At 41.1% G+C, this 26,950-nt stretch overlaps 1 protein-coding gene across 2 annotated transcripts; it reads right to left on the bottom strand.

Annotated features, from left to right (window-relative positions):
• Positions 1 to 11,243: 11,243 nt before the first annotated feature.
• On the bottom strand, positions 11,244 to 15,826 carry GPRASP1 (G protein-coupled receptor associated sorting protein 1). Of its 2 annotated transcripts, XM_047843316.1 has the most exons (3): positions 14,900 to 15,826; positions 14,325 to 14,764; positions 11,244 to 12,707 (listed from the first exon to the last, which is right to left on the bottom strand). In XM_047843316.1, exons 1-3 carry the CDS (start codon positions 15,706 to 15,708, stop codon positions 11,527 to 11,529), a joined length of 2,430 nt encoding a protein of 809 aa, XP_047699272.1. In that variant the 5' UTR covers positions 15,709 to 15,826; the 3' UTR covers positions 11,244 to 11,526. The 2 variants fall into 2 exon arrangements, with proteins under 2 accessions (XP_047699272.1, XP_047699271.1); XM_047843315.1 differs by having other exon boundaries at positions 11,244 to 15,826.
• Between the last annotated feature and the right edge of the window lie 11,124 nt (positions 15,827 to 26,950).

Here is a 26,950-nt window from a genome sequence, read left to right as displayed (position 1 = left end):
ACATAGTGCTGGAAGTTCTAGCATCAGCAATCAGACAACAAAAGGAAATCAAAGGCATCAAAATTGGCAAAGATGAAGTCAAGCTTTCGCTTTTTGCAGATGACATGATATTATACATGGAAAATCCGATAGACTCCACCAAAAGTCTGCTAGAACTGATACAGGAATTCAGCAAAGTTGCAGGCTACAAATCAATGTACAGAAATCAGTTGCATTCTTATACACTAACAATGAAGCAACAGAAAGACAAATAAAGAAACTGATCCCATTCACAATTGCACCAAGAAGCATAAAATACCTAGGAATAAATCTAACCAAAGATGTAAAGGATCTGTATGCTGAAAACTATAGAAAGCTTATGAAGGAAATTGAAGAAGATTTAAAGAAATGGAAAGACATTCCCTGCTCATGGATTGGAAAAATAAATATTGTCAAAATGTCAATACTACCCAAAGCTATCTACACATTCAATGCAATCCCAATCAAAATTGCACCAGCATTCTTCTCGAAACTAGAACAAGCAATCCTAAAATTCATATGGAACCACAAAAGGCCCCGAATAGCCAAAGGAATTTTGAAGAAGAAGACCAAAGCAGGAGGCATCACAATCCCAGACTTTAGCCTCTACTACAAAGCTGTCATCATCAAGACAGCATGGTATTGGCACCAAAACAGACACATAGACCAATGGAATAGAATAGAAACCCCAGAACTAGACCCACAAACGTATGGCCAACTCATCTTTGACAAAGCAGGAAAGAACATCCAATGGAAAAAAGACAGCCTCTTTAACAAATGGTGCTGGGAGAACTGGACAGCAACATGCAGAAGGTTGAAACTAGACCACTTTCTCACACCATTCACAAAAATAAACTCAAAATGGATAAAGGACCTAAATGTGAGACAGGAAACCATCAAAACCTTAGAGGAGAAAGCAGGAAAAGACCTCTCTGACCTCAGCCGTAGCAATCTCTTACTCGACACATCCCCAAAGGCAAGGGAATTAAAAGCAAAAGTGAATTACTGGGACCTTATGAAGATAAAAAGCTTCTGCACAGCAAAGGAAACAACCAACAAAACTAAAAGGCAACCAACGGAATGGGAAAAGATATTTGCAAATGACATATCGGACAAAGGGCTAGTATCCAAAATCTATAAAGAGCTCACCAAACTCCACACCCGAAAAACAAATAACCCAGTGAAGAAATGGGCAGAAAACATGAATAGACACTTCTCTAAAGAAGACATCCGGATGGCCAACAGACACATGAAAAGATGTTCAGCGTCGCTCCTTATCAGGGAAATACAAATCAAAACCACACTCAGGTATCACCTCACGCCAGTCAGAGTGGCCAAAATGAACAAATCAGGAGACTATAGATGCTGGAGAGGATGTGGAGAAACGGGAACCCTCTTGCACTGTTGGTGGGAATGCAAATTGGTGCAGCCGCTCTGGAAAGCAGTGTGGAGGTTCCTCAGAAAATTAAAAATAGACCTACCCTATGACCCAGCAATAGCACTGCTAGGAATTTATCCAAGGGATACAGGAGCACTGATGCATAGGGCCACTTGTACCCCAATGTTCATAGCAGCACTCTCAACAATAGCCAAATTATGGAAAGAGCCTAAATGTCCATCAACTGATGAATGGATAAAGAAATTGTGGTTTATATACACAATGGAATATTACATGGCAATGAGAAAAAATGAAATATGGCCTTTTGTAGCAACGTGGATGGAACTGGAGAGTGTGATGCTAAGTGAAATAAGCCATACAGAGAAAGACAGATACCATATGGTCTCACTCTTATGTGGATCCTGAGAAACTTAACAGGAACCCATGGGGGAGGGGAAGGAAAAAAAAAAAAAAGAGGTTAGAATGGGAGAGAGCCAAAGCATAAGAGACTGTTAAAAACTGAGAACAAACTGAGGGTTGATGGGGGGTGGGAGGGAGGAGAGGGTGGGTGATGGGTATTGAGGAGGGCACCTTTTGGGATGAGCACTGGGTGTTGTATGGAAACCAATTTGTCAATAAATTTCAGAAAAAAAAAAAAAAAAAAAAAACCTTAGAGGAGAAAGCAGGAAAAGACCTCTCTGACCTCAGCCATAGCAATCTCTTACTTGACACATCCCCAAAGGCAAGGGAATTAAAAGCAAAAGTGAATTACTGGGACCTTATGAAGATAAAAGGCTTCTGCACAGCAAAGGAAACAACCAACAAAACTAAAAGGCAACCAACGGAATGGGAAAAGATATTCAAATGACATATCGGACAAAGGGCTAGTGTCCAAAATCTATAAAGAGCTCACCAAACTCCACACTCGAAAAACAAATAACCCAGTGAAGAAATGGGCAGAAAACATGAATAGACACTTCTCTAAAGAAGACATCCGGATGGCCAACAGGCACATGAAAAGTTGTTCAACGTCGCTCCTTATCAGGGAAATACAAATCAAAACCACAGTCAGATATCACCTCACGCCAGTCAGAGTGGCCAAAATGAACAAATCAGGAGACTATAGATGCTGGAGAGGATGTGGTGAAACGGGAACCCTCTTGCACTGTTGGTGGGAATGCAAATTGGTGCAGCTGCTCTGGAAAGCAGTGTGGAGGTTCCTCAGAAAATTAAAAATAGACCTACCCTATGACCCAGCAATAGCACTGCTAGAAATTCATCCAAGGGATACAGGAGTACTGATGCATAGGGGTCCTTGTACCCCAATGTTTATATCAGCACTCTCAACAATAGCCAAATTATGGAAAGAGCCTAAATGTCCATCAACTGATGAATGGATAAAGAAATTGTGGTTTATATACACAATGGAATATTACGTGGCAATGAGAAAAAATGAAATCTGGCCTTTTGTAGCAACGTGGATGGAACTGGAGAGTGTGATGCTAAGTGAAATAAGCCATACAGAGAAAGACAGATACCATATGGTTTCACTCTTATGTGGATCCTGAGAAACTTAACAGGAACCCATGGGGGAGGGGAAGGAAAAACAAAAAGAGGTTAGAGTGGGAGAGAGCCAAAGAATAAGAGACTGTTAAAAACTGAGAACAAACTGAGGGTTGATGGGGGTGGGAGGGAGGGGAGGGTGGGTGATGGGTATTGAGGAGGGCACCTTTTGGGATGAGCACTGGGTGTTGTATGGAAACCGATTTGACAATAAATTTCATATATTAAAAAAATAAAATAAAATAAAATAAAATTTCTTAGACCTTCAAAAAAAATAAAAGAAGATGTGGTATATATATACAATGGCGTATTACTCGGCAATCAAAAAGAATGAAATCTTGCCATTTGCAACTACGTGGATGGAACTGCAGGGTATTATGCTAAGTTAAATTAGTGAGAGAAGGACAAAAATCATATAACTTCACTCATATGAGGACCTGAAAAGACAAAACATGTGAATATAAGGGAAGGGAAACAAAAATAATATAAAAACAGGGAGGGGGACAAAACAGAAGAGACTCATAAATATGGAGAACAAACAGGGCTACTGCAGGGGTTTTGGGATTGGGGATGTGCTAAATGGGTAAGGGGCACTAAGGAATCTCTTCCCAAATTCATTGTTGCACTATATGCTAACTAATTTGGATGTAAATTAAAAAGAAAAAAAACTAAATTAAAAAAATCCTAAAGACTCAACCAAAAAACTGTTGTAACAAATTCGTTAAAGCTTTAGGATATACAATCAATAAAGAAAAATTAGTTGTGTTCCTATACACTAACAACAAACTGTTAAACAAAGAAAATAATCTCAAATTACAATACCATCAAAACAACAAAATATTTAGCGATAAATTTAAGGTGAAAGATCTGTATATTGAAAACTAGAAGATATTGGTAAGAGAAATTGAAGAAGAAACAAATAGAAAACTGTTCTGTGTTTATTGAGCAGAATAATTAATATTGTTCAAATGTCCATATTACACACATTACACAATGCGATATATAAATTAAATGTTGGGGCGCCTGGGTGGCACAGTCGGTTGAGCGTCCGACTTCAGCCAGGTCACGATCTCGCAGTCCGGGATTTCGAGCCCCGTGTCAGGCTCTGGGCTGATGGCTCAGAGCCTGGAGCCTGTTTCCGATTCTGTGTCTCCCTCTCTCTCTGCCCCTCCCCCGTTCATGCTCTGTCTCTCTCTGTCCCAAAAATAAATAAACGTTGAAAAAAAAAATTAAATGTAATCCCTATCAAAATTCCAATGGAATTTTATCAGAAATATAATAAAAATCCTAAAATTTGCATGAAACCACGGAAGACTTCACATACCCAAAAAAATATTGAGAAAGAGGAACAAAGCTGGAGACATCACATTTCTTGATTTCAACCTTTATTACAAAACTAAATAATCAAAACATCAAGGTACTGTCATAAAATCATACAAATAGAGAAATGGAACAGAATTGAAAGCCCAGAAGTAAACTCACATATAGATGGTGAACTAATATTTGGCAAGAATGCCAAGAATACTCAATGGGGCAAAGACATTCTCTTCAATAAATTGTACTGAGAAACTGGATATTCACATGACAGTGAATGAAGGTTGACCCCTATCTTACACCATTCACAAAAATTGACTCAAAATGGACTAAAGACTTAAATTTAATACCTGAAGTTCCTCCTACAAGAAAACAAAAGGATATTGATCTTGGCAACTATATATTTGGATATGATGCCAAAGTCACAGGGAACAATAGCAAAAATAAACAATTAGGACTACATCAAACTAAAAAACTTCTGCACAACAAAATAAATGATAAAGAAAATGAAAACACAGCATACACAATGGGAGAAAATATTTGCAAACCATATATTCAAAATATATAAGGAAACAATACAACTGAATAGTAATCATCATCATCATCATCATCATCATCTGATTTTAAAATGGGCCTAAGATCTGCATAGACTGTTTTCCTCAGAAGATATATAAATGGCTAACAGGTCCTTGAAAATATGCTCAACATCACTGACCATTAGAGAAATGCAAATCAAAACCACAGTGAGATCTCACTTCACATCTGTTAGAATGTCTATTATCAAAAAGCAAGAGATATGTGTGTTGACAAGAATGTGAAGATAACGGAATTGTTCTGCACTGTTGGTGGGAATGTAAATTGGAACAGCCACTATGGAAAACTGGAGGCTTTTCAAAAAACTTAAAAATAGAACTACCATATGACCCAAGAATCCAACTTCTGGGTATATATTCAAAGGAAATGAAGTCACTATCTCAAAAAGATATCTGCACTCCCATGTTTTTTTGAAGTATTGTTCACAATAGCCAAGACATGGAAACCACTTAATTATGCACTTATGGATAAATGAATCAAGAAAATGTAAATAATATTTACATTACAAATGTGAATAATATTCAGCCATGAGAAAGGATATCCTGCCATTTGAGACAACATGGATGGACCTTGGGGACATTATGCTAAGTGAAATAAGTCAGAGAAAGACGAACATTGTATGTTGTCATATGTGGAGTCTAAAAAAGTCAAACTCAGAAACAGAGTAGACTGGTGGTTGCCAAGTAGGTGCGGGTAACGGGGAGATGTAGTTCAAAGGGTACAAAATTGTAGTTATCAGATGAGTTAGTCCTGGGGATCTAATGTACAGCCTGATGACTGTAGTTAACAATAGTGTATTATAAACTGAAATTTGCTAAGACAGTAGATCTTAAATGTTATTAACACACACACACACACACACACACACACACACACACCACACAAGGTAACTAGTGAGGTGATGGATGTTAACTAACAAATTTGTGGTAATAATTTCACAATATATATGTATATCAAATAATCACATTGTACACCTTAAACTTACACAATGTTTTTTTGTCAATTCATTTAAATAAAGGTGGAAAATTTTTTGAAAAAATTTAAAACAAGAGTAATCTTATCTTCTAGCCTTAAAACAAACTTTAAAACACTTTAAATATGAATGGGGTGGCTCATTTGGTTGAGCGTCCGACTCTTGGTTTAGGCTCAGGTCATGATCGTGGGATTGAGCCCCACATCAGGCACCATGCTGAGTGTGGAGCCTACTTAAGATTCTCTCCCTCCCTCTCTCTGCCCTTCCCCAACTTATGCTCTCCCTCTCTCCCTCTCTCCCTCTCCCTCTCTCTCTCTCTCAAAAAAAAATATATATGAAAAAAGTGCTTTTAAATTCAAGTTAATTGACCTTTAGATTTTGATTTTAATTTCCTACAGTTGTACAGTGAGAAAATCCACTGGATTATATTATTTTATTTCCTCTGATGTTGCTATTTCTCTGTACAAATAAGTAAACTGATACTCTGGATTTTATATAAGCCTTGTGATTTTGTTAATTATAAGCTTACCCTATATAAATGGATGTTAATTTTCTATGTGAGGAAAATCAGCTTCTAATCTGGTATGGTTTAGGTACAGAAATTGTTGATTCTTTAAAAAGTCATATAGGTAATAAGCACCATCATGAAAGTCTTCATGAAAGACAACAAAATGGCTTTGGCAACACAGAGACATATTTTTTGGCCTGGCCAACACACTTTCCTATTTTGAAATTCCAAGAGTTTCAAAGAAGTCAATATAATGATATCATATTAAAGATATAATAAAATTAATGTGGAAATGAGAAAGAATGAAATATGGCTTTTTGTAGCAACGTGGATGGAACTGGAGAGTGTTATGCTAAGTGAAATAAATCATACAGAGAAGGAGAGATTCCATATGTTTTCACTCCTATGTGGATCCTGAGAAACTTAACAGAAGACCATGGGGGAGGGGAAGGAAAAAAAGTGGTTAGAGAGGGAGGGAGCCAAAACATAAGAGACTCCTAAAAACTGAGAACAAACTGAGGGTTTATGGGAGGTGGGAGGGAGGGGTGGGTGGGTGATGGTTATTGAGGAGGGCACCTGTTGGGACGAGCACTGGGTGTTGTATGGAAACCAATTTGACAATAAATTTTATAATAAAAAAATAAAGATATGATAAAATGATAAAATTAACTGGAGAATCCAATCACATATGTGAATTATGGATATAACATTTCAGATAACCCTCAATGCTTATTATAAACTGCAATAAGCAAACCTGTATATTTCTAACACCAGAGAGCATTTACCTGAGAAACATATATGAAACCAACTCCATACACTACAAAGGAGACATTGGAAACCATTGGAGTAGGGCAGACTATTTAATAAAAGATACTGGTATTACATGGAAAGAATCCATGTCCACTTTCCTCTACATAAGAATCTATGTCCATTTTCCTCTACATAACACAAGAGAATATTTATTCTAGGTAAATGAGTGTTTCTTTCTCTTTAACCTCCCATATCTTTTAAAATATTTAAGATACCTACTTTTCCTGGAATTTGCTCATATGTATTGGAGTCTCATCTAACTTTGTTTTTCCCAAATGACTAGGTAATTGTTCTAACACCATTCACCAAATGTGTAGAAGAGTTAACACATCAGACCTGAATTTGCTAGCCTAAAAAGGTCTGCTTGCAAGGTTGGCCCTTGGTGGGATTCTGGTAATATATTAGCCACAATGATAATGAAAAAAAAAAAAAAAACCAGAAGACCTAATTACTAACATTAGGAACAAGAGAGGTGACATCAGTAGATATTCTACAAATATTAAAAGGATATTAAGTTAACTGGCAAGGCTGAAGGAGAACAGGCACTCTCATACATTGCTAGTGGGTGTGAAAATGTGTAATACCTCTTTGGAGGGATATTTGGGATTACCTAATAAAACTACACTGCACATAACTATCATTTGATCCACCATCCCCATTTCTATAAATATGTCCTGAAGACAGAACTCTAACCATCCAAAAATACATTTGCGTAAGGTTATACTACCATTAATTATAACAGCAAGATATTGGAAATAAATGTCCACATACAGAGTGATTGAACAAATTATGGTAGTGGCACAAGAGAGTGTTATGCAGCTGTAAAGAATGAGAATGATCTCTATGTATCAACTGGCTTCAAGTCTGGAAAATGTGCAAATAGAGAAATTAATGGAATTAATAAAATTTATTTTTTCCTAACTGTGTTTTCCTTAAAAAAACTTTGGTATCCTGTGGCTCTTTCACAGTTCTGAGCTCTGACCAAAAGAGATAAGGAAAAATAAGAAGTGCCACAAAGGAGAGCTGTAAATCACCAAGTCTAAAGCTTTGCCCAGAAAACAAAAACAAGGAAAAAAGTGAAGGTTGACAGAGGGGAACCTGTGGGACCATCCATAAAATGGTTTCTATAGGTGGTTCCTAGAAACATTCCTCTAAGTCTCAGGATGGGAAAGGGACGGACCTAGGATAGAGCAGACAGAGCACTTACCTTTGCATCCCTAGATGGGAGGGAGCTGTTGGGAGTACAATGGATCTAGGCCCTTTCAGAACCTTATATCCAGGGCAGACCTCAAGAACACTGCTGCCCCGGATGAGATACAGGGATCCTCTTGGGAGTTGAGAAGCTTGCTGGATTACCAATAAGAAATCCTATGTGAAGACCCCAAAGCATCTAGGTTCCTTCCTCTTTTTTTTTTTTTTTTACATTTAGTCCATACTGAAGCTACCAATTCATATATATATATATATGTGTGTGTGTGTGTAAAAATTATATATATATGTATATATATGTGTGTGTGTATACATATACACACACACATATATATATACATATACATATATATATAATTTTTAATGTATTTTTGAGAGACAGAGAGAGCACGAGCTGGGGAGGGCAGAGAGAGGGAGACAGAGGATCTGAAGTGGGCTTGGGGAGGACAGCAGAGAGCCTGATGTGGGGCTTGAACCCATGAACCCAAGATAATGGCCTGAGCCGAAGTCAGTGGCTTAACCTACTGAGCCACCCAGGGGCCCCCAGGTTCTTTCCTCTTAAGTGTGTTGCCTCTCACCTTCCTTAGAGCTGGCAGGATTGAGGTTAATTCCGCTCTTACATCTCCAGTCAGTTGGAGCCTTGGAGTAAAAGTCAATCTTGTTCCTCTCTCATCCCCCACCCCAACTCACCCCCAATATTGAGCTTAGCCATCCTGACCACTTGAAAGCATAGAAAGAGTGCCAACTAGGTGAGAGGATGGGTGTGGTAACGTAAATCATAGATCCCATTAGTCCCCATCCCTGCCTTTTCAAAGAAAACGCCACGGGTGTTCAGGAATTGTCACTTCACCATTTCCTCTCTCTGGTCTCCCTTAAAGCCAACTCCCTCCGTGAGTCCACCTCCCTTACCGGACACATAGTAATGGAGTCACACACAGCTGGGCTGGGCAGGGAGCCTGGGAGTGGGGGAGGGGTGTTCAGAAGGTGAGAGAAGCAGAGACCCAGGATGGTCCTAGGGACTTCCTGCACCGGACCTATTCTCAGCCACCATGTCCCATGGATGCCATTCCCAGCCTCGCACCCACCTCCTCCAACAGCAACCACTGCTTCTCCGTATTTGCCTCCTGCGGGATGACTTCCTGCCTCTTGAGCTCCTGGGCAAAAGACTGAGCCTGGCTCAGACGCTGGCTGAGGGGTTGTGCCCTCTAAAAACAAATGCTGTAATTCCAGTCGCCTGAGAGATCCATTTTCAGGATGGAGAGACACCTGCCCACCCAGCCCAACATTCTACCACTCCTCCCATGGCCATCTGTCAGTTGTCAGGTGTATGTCCTTCCAGTCCCCTTTCAGTGCGACACACCTCTGTGCTTCTGCAAGTGAGAACGTGGTCACGTGACCCACCACCAGTTTCACGTGACCACGTAGTCAACCTGTCTGCCGCAGCCCTGCAGCATGGATGGTAGAATATTCTGCCCCTGAGGTTGAGATGCTTGCTAGAAGAATTTGAAGCTCCTGACCCTGGTGAAGATAGAGAGCTGAAGGAAGGCTGGATTTAGAGCTGGAACTTCCAGTGCTAGTGCTAGGCCTGGGCCTTGCTCTTTAGCAGCACAGGGCTGGCAAGGAATACTTGGTGAGGAAGGGGTTTGGAAAGGAAGTTATTTTTATTAATCTGTATGATACTCTGGAGACATATTAACACACACACACACACACACACACACACACACAGTATGTCTTGAAAAATATTGATAAGCAAAACAAACACTGTGAGGGCAGGCAAAACTACCACTTTGCTCTATGCCCATAAACCTTGCATACCAGAATCAGGTAGGAAAAAACACCACTTTCCATCCTGACAAATAAAAAAATGACAGGGTCACCATGTTTGGTTGTTTTCCTGAAAATAAAACTTTGCAGATTTACTCTTAACCTGGACTGCCCAAAATCCCCTATCCCAAACCAAAACAACTGTATGCCTGACTTTCGCTTCTGTCTGAATATGTATTACATTTTTGAATGTGAAAAACATGTAGCGTGAATTCAGGAACTTTGGAAATTTTAAAGTTTATTCCCTTTAATTTAATATGTATTTTTACTTGGCAAGCCAGTCATTTTGAAGTTGTAGTCTCTCACATTTGTTTACTCCTTTGTTATGTTTTACAGTCAAAACTGCATACATTTGGTCTATTTACCACATTTATTTTTACAATGGAATTATACTTTCTATGTATAATACCAGTCTTTTCTATTCCACCAAATAAAGCATTTTGCTTTATTATTTTCTTATTCAATTGAAAAATCTATACCTCATCACTTTTAGAGGCTGTATGGTATTACTACCATAACATTTTCCATGGGCACCACTATGAAGAAATGGTTTTCCTGTCTCAGTTAATTTTCTGTACTTTCTTAATTCTTTTAACTTTTAAGCAGTATCAATGAAACACCCGTATTTTGAGATGCAAAATTCAACTTCTTATTTCTTCAAAACTTATCTCATCCTCTCTATCCCTTAATACACCCTTCCCAGCCACTCCAGTCTGACTGGGTAACTCACATAGAACAACTTTTCCCAACTCCATGCTTTTATTCACACCACCCAGTCTTTCATATATTCCAGAGCCCAGCTTAATTGAGTTCTTTTTCTCCTGAGGTATTCCCTGAGTAGCAGCCCATGGTAACCTTTGCATCTAATGTCATCAGAATAAACTTTTTCAATGAGCATATTATTTATAGATTAATTATCTATGTGTGTTCCTGTGTTATCTTTGCATCTATATTTTAAGTTCAAGGAGAAGGGTGACTTCTGACAACTTTAAAACAGAACTTTATTGAAAACACAAGACTCAAATAGACATCAACACACTAGAACAACAATCAGAAGGGTAGCTGGCTTACTTATGATGGCTCAGTTCACTCTAGCCGAAATACTAAGTGTCACAATTTAGACAAAAACACAAATATCAACAAATGTTCTGTCAGTTCTAATATTCATTTGGCACCAGAAGAATGATTCAGCTCATACAGAGTTGGGCAAAGTCAGTGCTAGCAATAAAGATGTACATTACAACACAACCGACCATGTAAACCAAAACATTATTCAAGGAATTGTTAACTCAGGAACATTAGGACAAAGGCAAGTGATTAATCATACTAATTTTACTGGCCTGCTTCAGGGTCATATTGATCATTTGTTTTGCTTTGCAGTTCCCTAGCAAACTCCTCAACTTCATGGAATGCAGAAATAAGTGGCTCAAGACTGAAATCATCATCAGTGAACAACACCATCTCCTTTTTGATATTGTTACCAATATTCTCAAACATTGCTAGAACAACTTGAGTATTGTCATTTGTCTCTTTCCTGTTAAAAAGGCCCATAAATTCTGACATTGCTTCAGCACTGAGTAGTTCTTTTGTCATGACAGGATTTTCAGACAAATTCAGTAGTATTTTCAGAACATGAAACCTTGTTCTGGTATTGCCCATGGCTAGTAAGGAGAGAAATCCTGACATATACTTGGCAACCAGTGTGTGATAGTCAGTAGTTGTAGTGAGGTGTCTAATCATCCTTATTCCAGAAATTTGCTCAGGGGAATCTAAGCTATAAGAAAGGGTTTCTTCACACATTTGACATACATATGTCTGAATCATGTTTAGATTTGGATATGGTGGAGCCAAGCGAATCATGTTTTCCAAAAAACTTGTCCTAACTCGGGAGGAGGGATAATTGAGCAAGGTTTCAATAAGTGAGACAACACCTGAATCTCGAATGAAATCTCGAGTAAATTGAGAAGCACTTCTCATACCCATTGCGATTTTAGATATTTCATGAATAAAAGGATCTCGGATTTTGTCCATTAATAAAAGGAGTTCTTCAAACTCTTCAGAACCAATATTAAGCTCACACTGTATGCAGCTGCAGGACCAATTCTCAGGTTCTGCACTCTCTCTGGCCCTAAGATGTTCCTGAATTTCCCTGACTGACCTGTAGGATGGATCATATTGAAATGGGAACTCAGGATCAGGCTGATCAGGCTGAAGCAAAGATTCCTGCTCTTCCCCTTCTGGGTTAAGTTCCATGTGCTTTGGCTTTCCTCCAAACATTTCAAAGAACATAGATGCTGCTTCTTTTGGAAATCTAAAGGGTATTGGAGATGGGAAGCCAACCCTACCCCATGGACCAGGCTTGAACTGAACAGTGACCTCTTCCCAGCTCTGGGGCCTGTGTGAAGCATCAGGTTCCTGCTCAAATGAACACCTAGACCTGCAAATGGCCCTGAACACAGGGTTAGGGTTTGATTCAAAATGGGCCTCATCTCCTGCCCAGAACCAGGATCCCACTATGGGATCATCCTCCTCATCTACTGTTCTGGTCTCACAGTTGGTCCCATTGTCAGTCCTGTTATTGGCCTCATCTTTAGCTCCAAACCAGGACCCAAAAACTGCCTTTTCCTCATTGTCTGGCCTGGTCTTACAAGTTACAACAGTTCCAGTCTCGTTAATAGCCTTCTCTTCAGACCAGAACCAGGACTCAACAATTATCTCATCATCCTCTGGATTGAATGCACAGAATGTCTCTGCTTCTACACTGACTTCTTTTGCAGCACAGGACCAGGACCCAAAAATGATTTCTTCTTCAGTCCTTGACCTGCTCTCTTCTATTGCCTGAGGCCCAACCTCTATACTGTTGTCTTTTTCAGCCCCAAACCAGGACCCAACCAGGACTGAGGAAGTGATTTCCTCTTCCTCAGTCACTGGCATGGACTCGAAACTGGCTCCTGCCTCCATACTGGCCTCTTTTTCAGCCCAGAACGAGGACCCGACAATGGCTTCCTCCTCTTTAGCCTCTGGACTGCATTTGTTGCAAAAGCCAGCCTCTTTCCTAATGATCTCTTTCCTGGCCCAGAACCAAGACCCAACAATAGCTTCCTCCTCAGCTGCCAGCCTGTCCTCTTCTCTAGCTTCAGCTGCTGTCTTGAGCCTGTCCTCCTCCCCAGCCCAGAACCAAGAACCAATAATGTCCTCCTCCTCAGCATCTGGCCTGGATTCTTCTTTGTCTGTAGCCACTCTAATGGTTTCATCTCCTTTCCAGAACCAGGATGTGATCATGGTCTCCTCCTCGATCAGTGGGTTGGTCTCTTCTCCAGTCCCATCATCTGTACTGACCTCTTCTGTAGCTTGTAACCAGGGCCCTATAATGGTCTCTGGCCTTGTGTGTTTCCTGGACCAGAACGATGAATTAACAGTGTCCTGTTCCTCCTCTGGCCTAGACTTCCACCTACTTCCATTGGCAGTATATATGCAGGGATCTTCTTCATCCCAGAAGCAAGACTCATTATTGATCTCTTCAGCCTCTGCCATAAATTTGCATCTGGCACCAGTTCCATACTTTATACTGACCTCTTCTGTGGTCCCAAACCAAGATGATATAATAACCTCCTCCTTGTCCTTCAGGGTAGACTTGTTGCTGACCTCAGTCCCCACACAAGCTTCTATTCCATTCCAGAACCATGACCCAATAATGGGTTCCTCCTCAGCCCCTGGCATGGTATCACAACTGACTTTAGCCCCAGAATCCATCTTGGCCTGGTTTCCAGCCCAAAACCAGGACCCAAATATTGACTCTTCTTCATCTCCTGGCCTGGCTTCTCCAAACTCAGCCTCTGTATCAACCTCTTTTCCATCCCAGAACCAGGGACCAATGACCCCTTCTTCCTCAGACCTTAGCCTGGATGCACAGCTGGCTCTAATATCAACTTCCATACTGGCCCCATCACTGACCCAAAGCCAAGACCCAAAAATGGTCTCTTCCTCAGCCTCTAGGTTGGTCTCTTCACTAATCCAAAAACAGGAACCAACAATGATGTTTTCTTTATAATCTTCTAGCATAGATTTGGAGGTGGCCTCAGCCCCAGTTTCCATACTGGCCTTTTCCCCAGACCCAAGGATGAAATTGCCAATAGATTCCTCCTCAGTGCTTGGTCTGGATTTACTGCTAGCATCAGTCTCTATACTGGCTTCTTCTTCAGTCCAGAACCAACTGCCAAAAATGGAATCATCCTCCACTTGAGAGCTGTACTTGACACTGGCCCCACCTACTATGCTGGATTCTTCTGCAGCCCAGAACCAGGTCCCAATGAGGAACTCCTCTTTGGACCTGGTTTCTGGCTTGGCCCTGGCTCTGGCCTTATTTTTGACCTTTTCCTTTGCCATTATTCTGGCCTTGGCCTCTTTCTTGAACTTGGGCCTTGACAAGTTATTAGCCTTTTCTCCAGGCCAGAACCAGGACTCTTTTTGGACTACATCTAAAGATCCAGATACAAAATCAATGGAAGCTTCTTGCTTGGTCCTGTGCCTGGCCCTGACATTGGCCCCTTTCCTGACTCTGGGTTTAGACCTGCATTTGCCCTCCTCTCTAGCCCAGAGCCAGGAATTCACATTGTCCTCACATTCAGATCCAGAAATGGACTCAAAGACTTCTTTCTTGGACCTAAACCTGGACCTGTTATTGGTCTCTTCCTTGGGCATGGACCAGATATTAGCCTTTTCTCTGGCCCAGAGCCAGGATGTCTTAATAGATTCATCCTCAGAGCCGTCACTAGACACATAAAACTCCCAGTTGGTATTGGGTCTAGACATGTCCTCTTCTTTGGCCTTGTGCCTGGATCTGGCATTGGCCTTTACCCTGTCTCTAGGATGAAACTTTGTACTGACCTCTTCTCCACTCCAGAACCAGGAATTCAGACAAGATCTGTCCACCCATCTGAAATCACAATTGTGAGAGATCTCTTGTTTGAATGTAGGCGTGGGGCACCACCAGGATCCCACATTGGACTTCTCCTCTGACCCAAACAAAGGCTGTATTCCTAATTGGGACTTGACCTTGGTGACAAGAAAGGAATCAGTGTCCACACTGATCAGTTCCTTATCCATAGATAAGGTCTTCATTTTAGCAACTGACTCAAACTCAGTACTGACCAGTGGCCAGGCTATGGAATTGGTCTGGGACACTCCCTCTCTCTTCAACATCTCCTCACCATCATATTCAGTCATGGTCCATGAAGGGGCTTTATCTGTAGGCCTCACCCCAGGGATTACCTTGGCCTCATTCTTAGTATGTACCACACCTACTGCCATGGTTTCTGCTTTGGGCTTTGCCCCACTTACTACCATGACATCAGATTTAGGCCTTACCCCAGGCATTACCTGTGCCTGGGTTCTAACCTTGGGTCTGACCACCAGTGGGACTTTATTCTTTCTTTCAGCCCCACCCCCAATCTCTTCTTCAGCCTTCTTTTCAGGCTTCTCCTGAGCAGCATGTTCAATCTCAGCCCCAGTCATGGTATAAGTTACAGAGGAGGCCCAGTTAAGTACGCCTACATGTCTCAGCCTCTACCACAGATCTCTCACAGTTTTATATCTTCACACTATGATCTTCAGTTCAGGTGATATAGTTGAAAACAAGAGTTAGAGTCAATCACCAGTCCATCAATCAATCGATCTCCTTCCAAAGCCTAGCCTCAGTCAATACCACAAAGTGCATAGGTACAAGCAAGCTGCGGGACAATGGATGTTCCCAGGTAGGAGCAGACCTGTTGACGGTGGTGGTCAGCAGCAATCCAACACCACCAGAGCTGCCACTAGAGGTGGATCTAAGGAAAAAGAATGACACGGGGCTTTGAATCTCTTCTAATTGCATCACTCCATGCAGAGATTCACATGGAGAGACTGGACCTTGAATACTTAGTGGAACAGTTGGACCCACATGTTTTACCCCAGATTTTGCCATATTACTTTGCCTGCTATAAAACAGGTGTGAAACTGGTGAGTGTTGGCAATGGGAGAGGCTTAGGAGGCCCCAGATAACCCTAATCACTCTTGGGCCAGTGTTGATTTCCACTTCCCCACCCAAAGTTGTACCTACTTCACACCAACCTGCAAGGATGTGGTGCAATTTTCCCCTCCTTTCCTTGATTCCAGGGTCGTCAAGCCCTAAAGCAGCCTTGGAATAAGTAAAAATAAAGGAAAGAGTGGAGCCTGACTGTGGATAAATAAGAGGGCACGCTGACCCTGATGGAAGTATCTCTTACCACAAGAGTTCAATTTGTTGTTTCCTATCTCAGTGTCCATGTTCTCAGGTTTTCTCTTCCCTATCACAACCAATCCACACATACCCCAATATTCCTAATATCTATTGAAGGAAATGGAAAAGGGATGCTGTGGCAGTTGCAAATATAGCAGCAAGCAGGAGAGATGGAGGATTTCCCATACCCACTTGGATCAAAGACACTTGCCATGATCTTACTCTATAGTGTTCCCCTGATTTACCCACCTTCACGCCAACCTCCAGAGATTTGAACCAGTCTCCTCCTCTCCTTCCTTATAGAAGTGAGCAGCCTTAAAGGAAGTCTATGGACAGACACAAAGGCAAAACATTCAGGAAATAATGGCAGCAACTGAATGCTTGGTGGACAGACCAACACCAAAAAGTATCCATATTATCTTCTATCTTGTTGAAAACAAGAGTTAGAGGACCTGTTGAGAGAATATTCTCATATAATTTAGGCCCTCTGTTTCAGGGTTCTGGATAACAGCTGCTTTTCACATTACACTCTGACCATTACATTACTCCCTTCTCCAGTTATGAGGATTCACCAGTAGGTGTTCACAGTACCTTGTACTGGTACTACAGAAGTGGGGTAAAGTACCCATCATGTTACAGAAAACAGATTGTGCAGTGGCACTTGTAATTATGACTTCTGTCTCACCCTCACCTCCTAGTCCATCTTTTACTGCTACCAATTTTGAGTGAAGGTGAGGAAGAAAGGCAAGGGAAAGGCTTAGAAAGCTAGTACAAAGGGGGAATTTTAGAAGGTATTCCTGGATGCCTGACCTGTTCTGGTCACAGTTAACTCCATTCATATTTGTGTTTCCATTCAATGGCTGCTGCTCATGCCCCTCCCCCATACACTACCAGAGTCAGGCATCTTGTCCTGCTCTTCCTTTTTTTTCAAGCCTCTCCTCTACAAATGCAACCTGTGGGATGAAACCGCCAGACCTACCACGAAGACTGAAAACTGCGTATCAACCGGGCACCTGTGAGAAGAGGCAGCACCCAGAGCACGAGGTCCAACAGGCCCCTTTCCAGAATTAGGGCCCGGGAGTAGCAGACACCACCGCCCCCTTTCCCCCCCGCCAGATGGACACACAACTCTGATGCTGCACCCCCTCCCAGCTCCAGCTCCGCCATTTCTGTTATAGCAGGTTCTCCCCCTCCCCCACCCCGACAGCTCTTTCCGGGCACAGCACTGTCCAGGGCGGGTCATGGGCGCCTGGAAAGCTCGCTGCGGAGTGGCTGGCGCAGTTCGCTTCCACAGGATCCGAGGCAGCCTCTCCCGCCAGCCCCCATGCCCTGGGCCCGGCCCGCACCGGTCACTGCCTCTCCTCGCCAGGGATCCCGCGGCGCTGCGCACCTCTGTCACGGACAGGGTACGACCGGGTCGCCTCTCCCTTGCCAGGCTGCCAGAGGCTGGGGTCCGGGCAGGCTGTAAGCCGGGCGACAGTGGGGGTCCCCCCACCCTCCCCACGACAACCCACTTGCCTTCACAGGCTCAAGGTGCAGGTCGTTGTCTTCCCCCTCTTCTCGGAGCTCCTCACTCGGATTCCCACCACCTAGAGGGCGGTCAGAATCGCAAAAAGGCATCCCACCCCCCCCCCCCCCCCGCAGTGCCACACCAAACTGAGCAGGGACTGCGCAAGATGCGGCAAGAACCGCTCTCAGCAAGGGTGTCGGGAAGGGGGCGGAGGGATACAGCACAAATGGGCTAGACGCCCCCTCCCTGGCCCACCCTAGTTCCGACCGGGGGGTGGGGGGGGTGGGGCCAGGAGGTTCGCCAGCCTAAGGGGCGGACCTCTGCAGGCCTCTGAGGCGACCACCCCCTCACTGCTGGCACAGCAATAAAAGGGACCTGGGGACCATTGGTGGTGGGGGCTAGAATCGCGAGGTCAGGGGTGGTGGTGGTGGTGATGGTGGCAGTGCTATGCAGGCAGCAGCAGATATATATCAACAGCCCCTATGTGTATGAGAACCCCCAGGCTGCTTGGTCTGCCCACCATGCGCTTCCCCATTTGGCCTGCCCTCTTTCCTGGAGGCTGATGAGCTAAGGTGGGAGGGGGCTCCCATGGAGGCCTCACCACTGTGCCTTTTCTAAAGGAAAGCAGACCCATACCTCTAGCCCGAGAAAACCAACCACTGCTTTGTGCCCATTATTTCTACCACACAGTTATTTTCCCCCTCTTATTCAGACTGGTCACATGTTTTGCCATTTTGCAGTCCCCAGAGTTGCCCAAGAAGGAGGGCCTTCCCTTGTAAGGACCCACACTAGGTCATAGGATCTTTCAGGTCTGTTGCCCCATGGCCAGGTGTCAGGATAGTCCTGGCTACTTCTTCCACTGTCCTGTCTATCAAGTCTTCTCTTGCAGTCACATCCAAGCTCTCATTATCTTTGGCAATGTGGAAATGTGGCAGGGATTAGAACCAGCTTGGATCTCAGCCACTTGCAATGCACACCTATCTAGTTCCCCCAGACACTCTTTGGAGAGGGCCCCATCATGTACCTACTTCTCCAAGACAGAAGCCTGGTGGTTCTTAAATCCTCTGAGTCCCTTACCCCTACATCCTTCCTCTAGTCTTGAGCTCTTCCTTTCTGTGCTCCATGGGGCAAACAGAGCAACTGAGCTTAAGCACAAATGTGGTTGAGCACAGACCTGTTGGTGCCCATTTTAAACCCTTTAAATTAAATTAAATGGCACTTTCACTGTGGTAGGCTGAATAAAGGTCCCTCAGTGATATCCACATCCTATTCTCCAGAACCTGTAAATATGTGACGTTACAGGGGAAACAGAATTAAGGTTGCTGATGCAATTAAGATTGCTAATCAGCCGACTTCAAAAATAAGAATATGCTGGGGCTTCCTGGCCATTGTAATTGCAAGGGTACTTCAGATGTGCAAGATGTAGGCAGAAGAGTCAGTGTCATAGTGAAGTAGCCTGATAAAGGTTTGGACAGGGCATTGCTGGCTTTGAAGATGAAACAAAGCCAAGGCCCAAGGAATGCAGGCAGCTCCCAGAAGCCAGAAAAGGCTAAAGAAACAGATTTTCCCAAGGGTTCCTCAGAAAAATGAAGTCCTGCCATCACCTTTAGTTTAGACCAGTGGGATCCTTTTTGTATTCCCAACATCCAGGACTGTAAGATAATGCATTTGTGTTATTTTAAGCTGCCAAGATGGTGGTAATGTGTTACAGAGGCAGTAGGAACCGAATTTACTCACCATCATGATAGTCCATTCTACTCGACTATGTTTATTTGGACCTCAACCCTTGGGAGGATCACTTTGGGGGCTCTTTTCTTACCACTATAACCACCCTCTCCAGCATTCCCCATCTCTATTTACTAAAGAAAAATGTTTGCATCGGCTTTGAGATTCATCTTGGAGAAAGTCCCTATATATTGAAAATCATTGATGTTTTTGAGAATGAAAAGAGAGCCATATTCTTACCACGAATTTTCATATATTTTCACTTCAGCTTTTACTTGTTTTTAACTATTTATTATAATTCTGCAATATTTTGGTGATAAAAAAACATCTGTAGATGATTCTATACAGTATCTGGACTGACAATGGATGTCAATTATCAGAGGAGTGCTGCTTTTACTGTGCTGTTTAATGGCTTTCGCTGAATTGTGGATCACTTTTTTCTTTGCTCCATAGCATACTGTCTTGGCGGAATGCCAGGCTTAAAGAAGGGAATGAACTCTGCTGGGATCTGTGGGTGTGTGAATCTCTTTGCCTTCCTGAAGAAGTCTTCTTTCACTTTCTTAAAGTCTCTGGTGTCTTCCATTCATTCAATAAATATGTATGTAACTACTTACTTTTCCTAGGCACTAGAGATACAGTAGAAACAAAAATGAAAGATATCTCTGTTCTTGTGGAAGCTATATTTACTTGTAGTTTCTTTCTTATTCCATTTTTATCCTAAAATTTTATGGTCATACCAGCATAAAGTTGTCTGGTAATTCTCAAGGTGATTCAATATTGATTCTGAGTGGATATTTATTGACAATAGAGTGGATCTACCACAAGTCGACTGATTATACTGTGAGACTTTGAAAATTTGTTGGACAATTTATTCTCAATTCACTTACAGAACAGGCCCTATTGCTGTTTAATACTTATCAAACTGAGAAAAGTCCTACTTTAAACTCTTTATGTGTTAGCACTTTATGTGTATGTATCAGATAAGTTGTCATCTTTAATATCAGAGAGCCTATAAAAGATTGAAACAGGATGCTGAGCTATGTCCTTCTGGTTGCTAAAGTAATATTCTATTTACTTCCTTTTAAAGTAGATTACAACAGCCAGAGTTTCACTCCCCAGTATCTCCAACTAGCACCTGTGCAACACTGACTAGCCTTGAAATCTAAATGTCTGTAGTGTAAGTGGTTGACATTGAGCTTTAATTGCCAAGGTATCTGGTTAAAAGACATCCATTATACTATATATAGAAAACTTGGAAGATTCCACCAAAAATTGGTTGAACTGATAAACAAATTCAGTAAAGGCTCAGGATACAAGATCAATGTACAGAAATCTTGCATTTCTATACAGCAATAATGAAGCAGCAGAGACATTAAGAAAACAGCCCCATTTAAAACTGCACCAAGAATAACAAAATACCTAGGAATAAACCTAACCAACGAAGTAAAGGATGTGTACTCTGAGAACTATAAAACACTGGTGAAAGAAATTGAAGATGACACAAAGAAATTCAAAGACATTTCATGCTCGTGGATTGGAAGAACAAATATTGTTAAAATGTCTGTACCGCCCAAAGCAATCTATACATTTAATGCAATCCTTATCAAAATCAACAGCATTTTTCACAGAATTGGAACAAACAATCCAAAGGTTTGTATGGGACCACAAAAAACTCCAAATAGCCAAAGCAGCCTTGAACAAGAAAAGCAAAGCTGAAGGAATCACAATTCCAGACTTCAACTTATATTACAAAGCTGTAGTGATCAAAACAATAAGGCACTGGCACAAAAACAGACATGTAGAGCAATAGAACAGAATAGAAAACCCAGAAATGAACCCACAAGTATGTGGTCAATTAATCTCTGACAAAGGAGGCAAGAATATCCAGTGGGAAAAAGTCTCAACAAATGGTGTTGGGAAAACTGGACAGCAACATGCAAAAGACAGAAACTGGACAACTTTCTTGCATCATATGTAAAAATAAATTCAAAATGGATTAAGGAGCTAAATTGGAGACCTGAAACCACTAAAATTCTAGAGGAAACACATAGTAACTTTTATGACATTGGGTATAACCACTTTTTTCTAGATACCTCTCCTGAGGCAAGGGAAACAAAAGTAAAAATAAACTATTGGGACTACAGCAACATAAAAGCTTCTGCACAGCAAAGGAAACAATCAACAAAACTAAAAGACAACCTATGGAATGGGAGAAGACATTTGCAAATGACATATCCAATAATGGGTTAGTATGCCATATATAAAGAACAGATACAACTCAAAATCCAAAACATAAATAATCCAATTAAAAATGGGCAGAATACATGAAGAGACATTTTCCAAAGAAGACATCCAGACGTGAACACGTGACATCCAACACACACGTGAAAAATGCTCACCATCACTCATCATCAGGGAAATGCAAATCAAAACTATAATGACATGTTACCTCACACCTGTCAGAATGGCTAAAATCAATAACACAGGAAACAACAAGTGTTGGCGAGAATGTGGAGAAAAAGAAACCCTCTTGTACTATTGGTGGGAATGCAAACTGGTGCAGCCACTGTGAAAAACAGCATGGAGGTTCCTCAAAAAGTTAAAAATAGAACTATGCAGGGTGCCTGGGTGGCTCAGTCAGTTAAGCGTCTGACTTCAGCTCAGGTCATGATCTCAAGGTTGATCTGCATCGGGCTCTGTGCTGTCAGCTCAGAGTCTGGAGCCTGCTTCAGATTCTGTGTCTCCCTCTCTATCTGCCCTCTTCCCCTCATGCTCTGTCTGTTTCTCTCTCAAAAATAAATAAATATTAAAAAAATTTTAAAAATAAAAATAGAACTACCCTATAATCTGGCAATTGCATTACTAGGTATTTACCCAAATAATACAAAAACACTCATTTGTAGAGATACACGCACCGCTATGTTTATAGAAGCATTATTTATAATAGCCAAATTACAGAAGCAGCCCAGTGTCCATCAATTTATGAATGGATCAAGAAGATGTGGTATATATACAATGGAATGTTATTCAGCCATAAAAAGATTGGAATCTTGCCATTTGCAATGACATGGATGGGGCTAAAGAGCACAATGCTAAGTGAAATAAGTCAATCAGAGAAAGATAAATACCATATGATTTACTCATATGGGGAATTTAAGAAACAAAACAAATGAGCAAAGGGGAAAAAAAGAGACAGAGAAAGACAAACCAAGAAACAGATTCTTAATTATAGAAAACAAAGTGATGGCTACCAGGAAGGAGGTAGGTGGGGAGATAAGTTGAATAGGTGATAGGGATTAAGGAATACACTTGTGATGAGCATTGTGTGATGTATGGAATTCCTGAATCACTAAATTTTACACCTGAAACTAATATTACACCGTATGTTAACTAACTGGAATTAAAAGTTTAAAAAAGACCACACACAAATACACACACACACACACACACACACACACACATAATTTATTGTCAAGTTGGCTGACATACAGTGTATACAGTGTGCTCTTAGTTTTGGGGGTAGATTCCCATGATTTATTGCTTACATACAACACCCAGTGCTTATCCCAACAAGTGCCCTCCTCAATGCCCATCACCCATTTTTCCCTCTCTCCCACTCCCCCATCAACCCTCAGTTTGTTCTGTATTTCAGTCCCTTATGGTTTGCGTCCCTCTCTGTTTGAAACTATTTTTCCCCTTCCCTTCCCCCCATGGTCTTCTGTTAAGTTTCTCAAGTTCCACATGAGTGAAAACATATGATATCTGTCTTTCTCTGATTGACTTATTTCACTTAGCATAATACCCTCCAGTTCTATCCACATCGTTGCAAATGGCAGGATTTCATACTTTCTCATTGCCAAGTAGTATTCCATTGTATATATAAACCACAATTTCTTTATCCATTCATCAGTTGATGGGCATTTGGGCTCTTGGCTATTGTTGAAAGCACTGCTATAGACATTGGGGTTTATGTGCCCTTATGAATCAGCACTTCCGTATCCTTTGGATACATTGCTAGTAGCACTATTGCTGGGTTGTAGGGTAGTTCTATTTTTAATTTTTTGAGGAACCTCCACACTGTTTTCCAGAGCTGTTGCACCAGTTTGCATTCCCACCAACAGTGCACGAGGGTTCCCGTTTCTCCGCATCCTCGTCAACATCTGTTGTTTCCTGAGTTACTAATTTTAGCCACTCTGACTGGTGTGAGGTGGCATCTCAATGTGGTTTTGATTTGTATTTCCCTGATGATAAGTGATGTTGGGCATCTTTTCATGTGCCTGTTGGCTATCTGGATGTCTTCAATGGAAAATTGTCTATTCATGAAAAGACATCCATCTTGAATAAACATATGGCTAGATGTATGACCCACCTACTAGCAAAACAGCCATATAATGAACTGGGACACCCCATCCATGAAATTACTTTTCAGAACATCCTGGTTAACCTAAGTAACTGAACTCTTAACTGATCCTCCTTTTTTCTTCCCCTGCCCTAAGTCCCACTTTTATGCTTTAAGTTATCCAATAAGTAGTGAACTTGTGGAACCTAGGCTCCCCACCCTCTGAGCCTAATAAAGGAAGAGTCCTAGTTCTATTCTCTTATACCCACCATATGCTTGGGACCTATGCCACAACTTAGAACAAAATAATTTCCCGAGCATAAAGCCAGGGATACAGAAGAAGCTGTGCCCCCAGTCCCACCCCTATCTCCCACATACACATGCATGTAAACTTTCAAACTAGCATATCCTTTGATTGTGCAGCTCAAATTATTTCCTCTTCTCTCTTATCATTAGAGTCATAGAGCTGTTTGCTTGTTTGTTTTTTGCCTATTAAAGAAAGATCCCAACCAAATAAATGGAGAGATATTCCATGTTCAAAGATAGGAAGACTCATTATCAAGATGTCAGTCCTTCCCAACCTGGTCTATAGATTCAATGCAATCCCAATCAAAACCCCAACAGGTTATTTTGTGGATATTCACAAACTGATACTGAAGTTTATATGAAGAGGCAAAAGACCCAGAATAGACAATTCAATATTGAAGGAGAAGAGAGTCAGAGGACTGATATTATCTGACTTCTATAGTTACTATGAAGTTACAGTAACCAAAATGGTATGATACTGACAAAATAGTAGACATAGGCACCTGGGTGGCTCAGTCAGTTATGCATCTGACTCTTGATCTTGGCTCAGGTCATGATCTCACAGTTTGTGAGTTTGAGCCCCACGTTGGGCTCTGCACGGACAGTGGCGAGCCTGCTTGGGATTCTCTTTCTCCCTCTCTCTCTCTGCCCCTCCCCTGCTCATGCTTTCTCTCTCTTTCTCAAAATAAATAAACGTTAAAAAAAGTAATAGAATTTTTTTAAAAAAGAATAGACAAATAGATCAATGGAATAGAGAGTCCAGAAATATACTGACATAAATACAGTCAATTAATCTTTGACAAAGGAGCAAAGGCAATATAATGGAGCAAAGATGGTGTATTCAACAAATGGTGCTGGAAGAAATGAGCATCCAACTGCAAGAAACTTAATTTAAACACAGACCTTACACCCTTCAACAATTAACTCAAAACATCACAGAGCTAAATATTAAAAGCAAAACTATAAAACTCCTAGAAGATAACATAGGAGAAAACTTGATGACCTTAAGTGTAATGATGACTTTTTAAAATAGCTTTATTGAGATATAACTGACCTATTAAAAACTGCATATATTTAACATATACAATTTGGTAAGTTTGAACATATGCATACTCTCATGAAACCATCATCACAACATATTTACCACTTCTAAAAGTTTACTTGTGTCCCATTGTTGTTGTTGTTGTTGTTGTTGTTGCTGCTGCTGCTGTAGTTGTAAGAACACATAACACAAGATCTACCTTCTTAACTAAATTTTAAGTGCATAATACTGTATTGTTAAGTATGGGCATTATCATGTACAGATCTCTAGGATGTATTCATTGTGCATAACTGAAGCTTTATACCTGTCCAACAATTCCTCATTTCTTCCTCCCCCCAACCCTTGGCAACCACCACTCAAATAGAGTGGGCAATTTTAGATACCACACATATATGGACTATATCACAATCATGATGTGGAATAATGTAGTATTTGTCCTTCTGTTACTGCCTTATTTAACTTAGCATAATGTCCTACAGGTTCATCCATGCTGTCACAAACAGCAGGATTTCCTTCTTTTTTAAGGCTAAATAATATTCAATTCTATATATACCACATTTCCTTTCTCCATTTGTCAATGGACATTTGGGTTGTTTCCTTATCTTGGATATTGTGAATAGTGCTGAAATAAATATGAGAGAGCATAAATCCCTTTGAGATCCTGATTTCAATTTTCTTGGACATATGTATACCCAGACATGGAATTGCTGGTGTATTCTACAGTGGCTGCACCATGTTATATACACCATTTTACATTCCCACCAACAATGCATAAGTATTCCAATTCCTTCAAATCCTTGCTAACACTTGTGATTTTTTTTTGATAACAGCCATCCTAATAGGTATGAGGTAATATCTCATTTTGGTTTTGATTTGCATTTCTGTACTGGTTAGCGATGTTGGGCACCTATTCATATACCTGCTGGCCATTTGTATGTATTCTTTAGAGAAATGTCCATTCAAGCCCTTTGCCTATTTTTCATGCTTCATTTATTTGCTAATTAGTTGTGGGAATTCTTTATATATTTTGGGTATTGGCCGCCCATTTTCTCTCATTCTGTAGTTTGCATTTTCATTCTGTTGATTATTTCCTTTAAGGTACATAAGTTTCTTTTAGATGCGTAAGTTGTTTTTTTTTAGTTTGTGTAATCTCATTTGTCTATTCTTGCTTTTGTTGCCTGTGGCTTCAGTGCTATATCCAAGAGAGCACTTCCAAGACCAATATCATGAAGACTTCCCCCTATGTTTTTGTATAGGACTTTTACAGTTTCAGATCACATGTTTAAGTCTTTAATCCAACTTGAGTTGATGTTTGTGTATGTTAGGACTCTAACACATCTTTTTTGAGGACACAATTCAACCCATAACAAATGATAAAAACTTTTGAAATAGTAGTAATGGATGTATAACTGTGCATGTAATTAATGCCACTTAATTGTTCACTTAAAAATGTAAAATTTTATGCCACGTATATTTTACCTTAATAAAAAAAAAACGATATCACACCTTGTCTTCTCTCCTCAGACCCCAGTTACTTTCCTATCTCAGCTGGTGACCTTGTTTATTCAATTGAACAAA

Source organism: Prionailurus viverrinus, chromosome X (assembly GCF_022837055.1).
Source record: "Prionailurus viverrinus isolate Anna chromosome X, UM_Priviv_1.0, whole genome shotgun sequence".
Classification (NCBI taxonomy): Eukaryota; Metazoa; Chordata; class Mammalia; order Carnivora; family Felidae; genus Prionailurus; species Prionailurus viverrinus.
This window is presented reverse-complemented; position numbering and strand designations above follow the sequence as displayed.

What these genes read in the sequence shown, in the direction of transcription:
- GPRASP1 (XM_047843315.1), bottom strand. Translation starts at nt 15,708, where the DNA reads ATGACTGGGGCTGAGATTGAACATGCTGCTCAGGAGAAGCCTGAAAAG.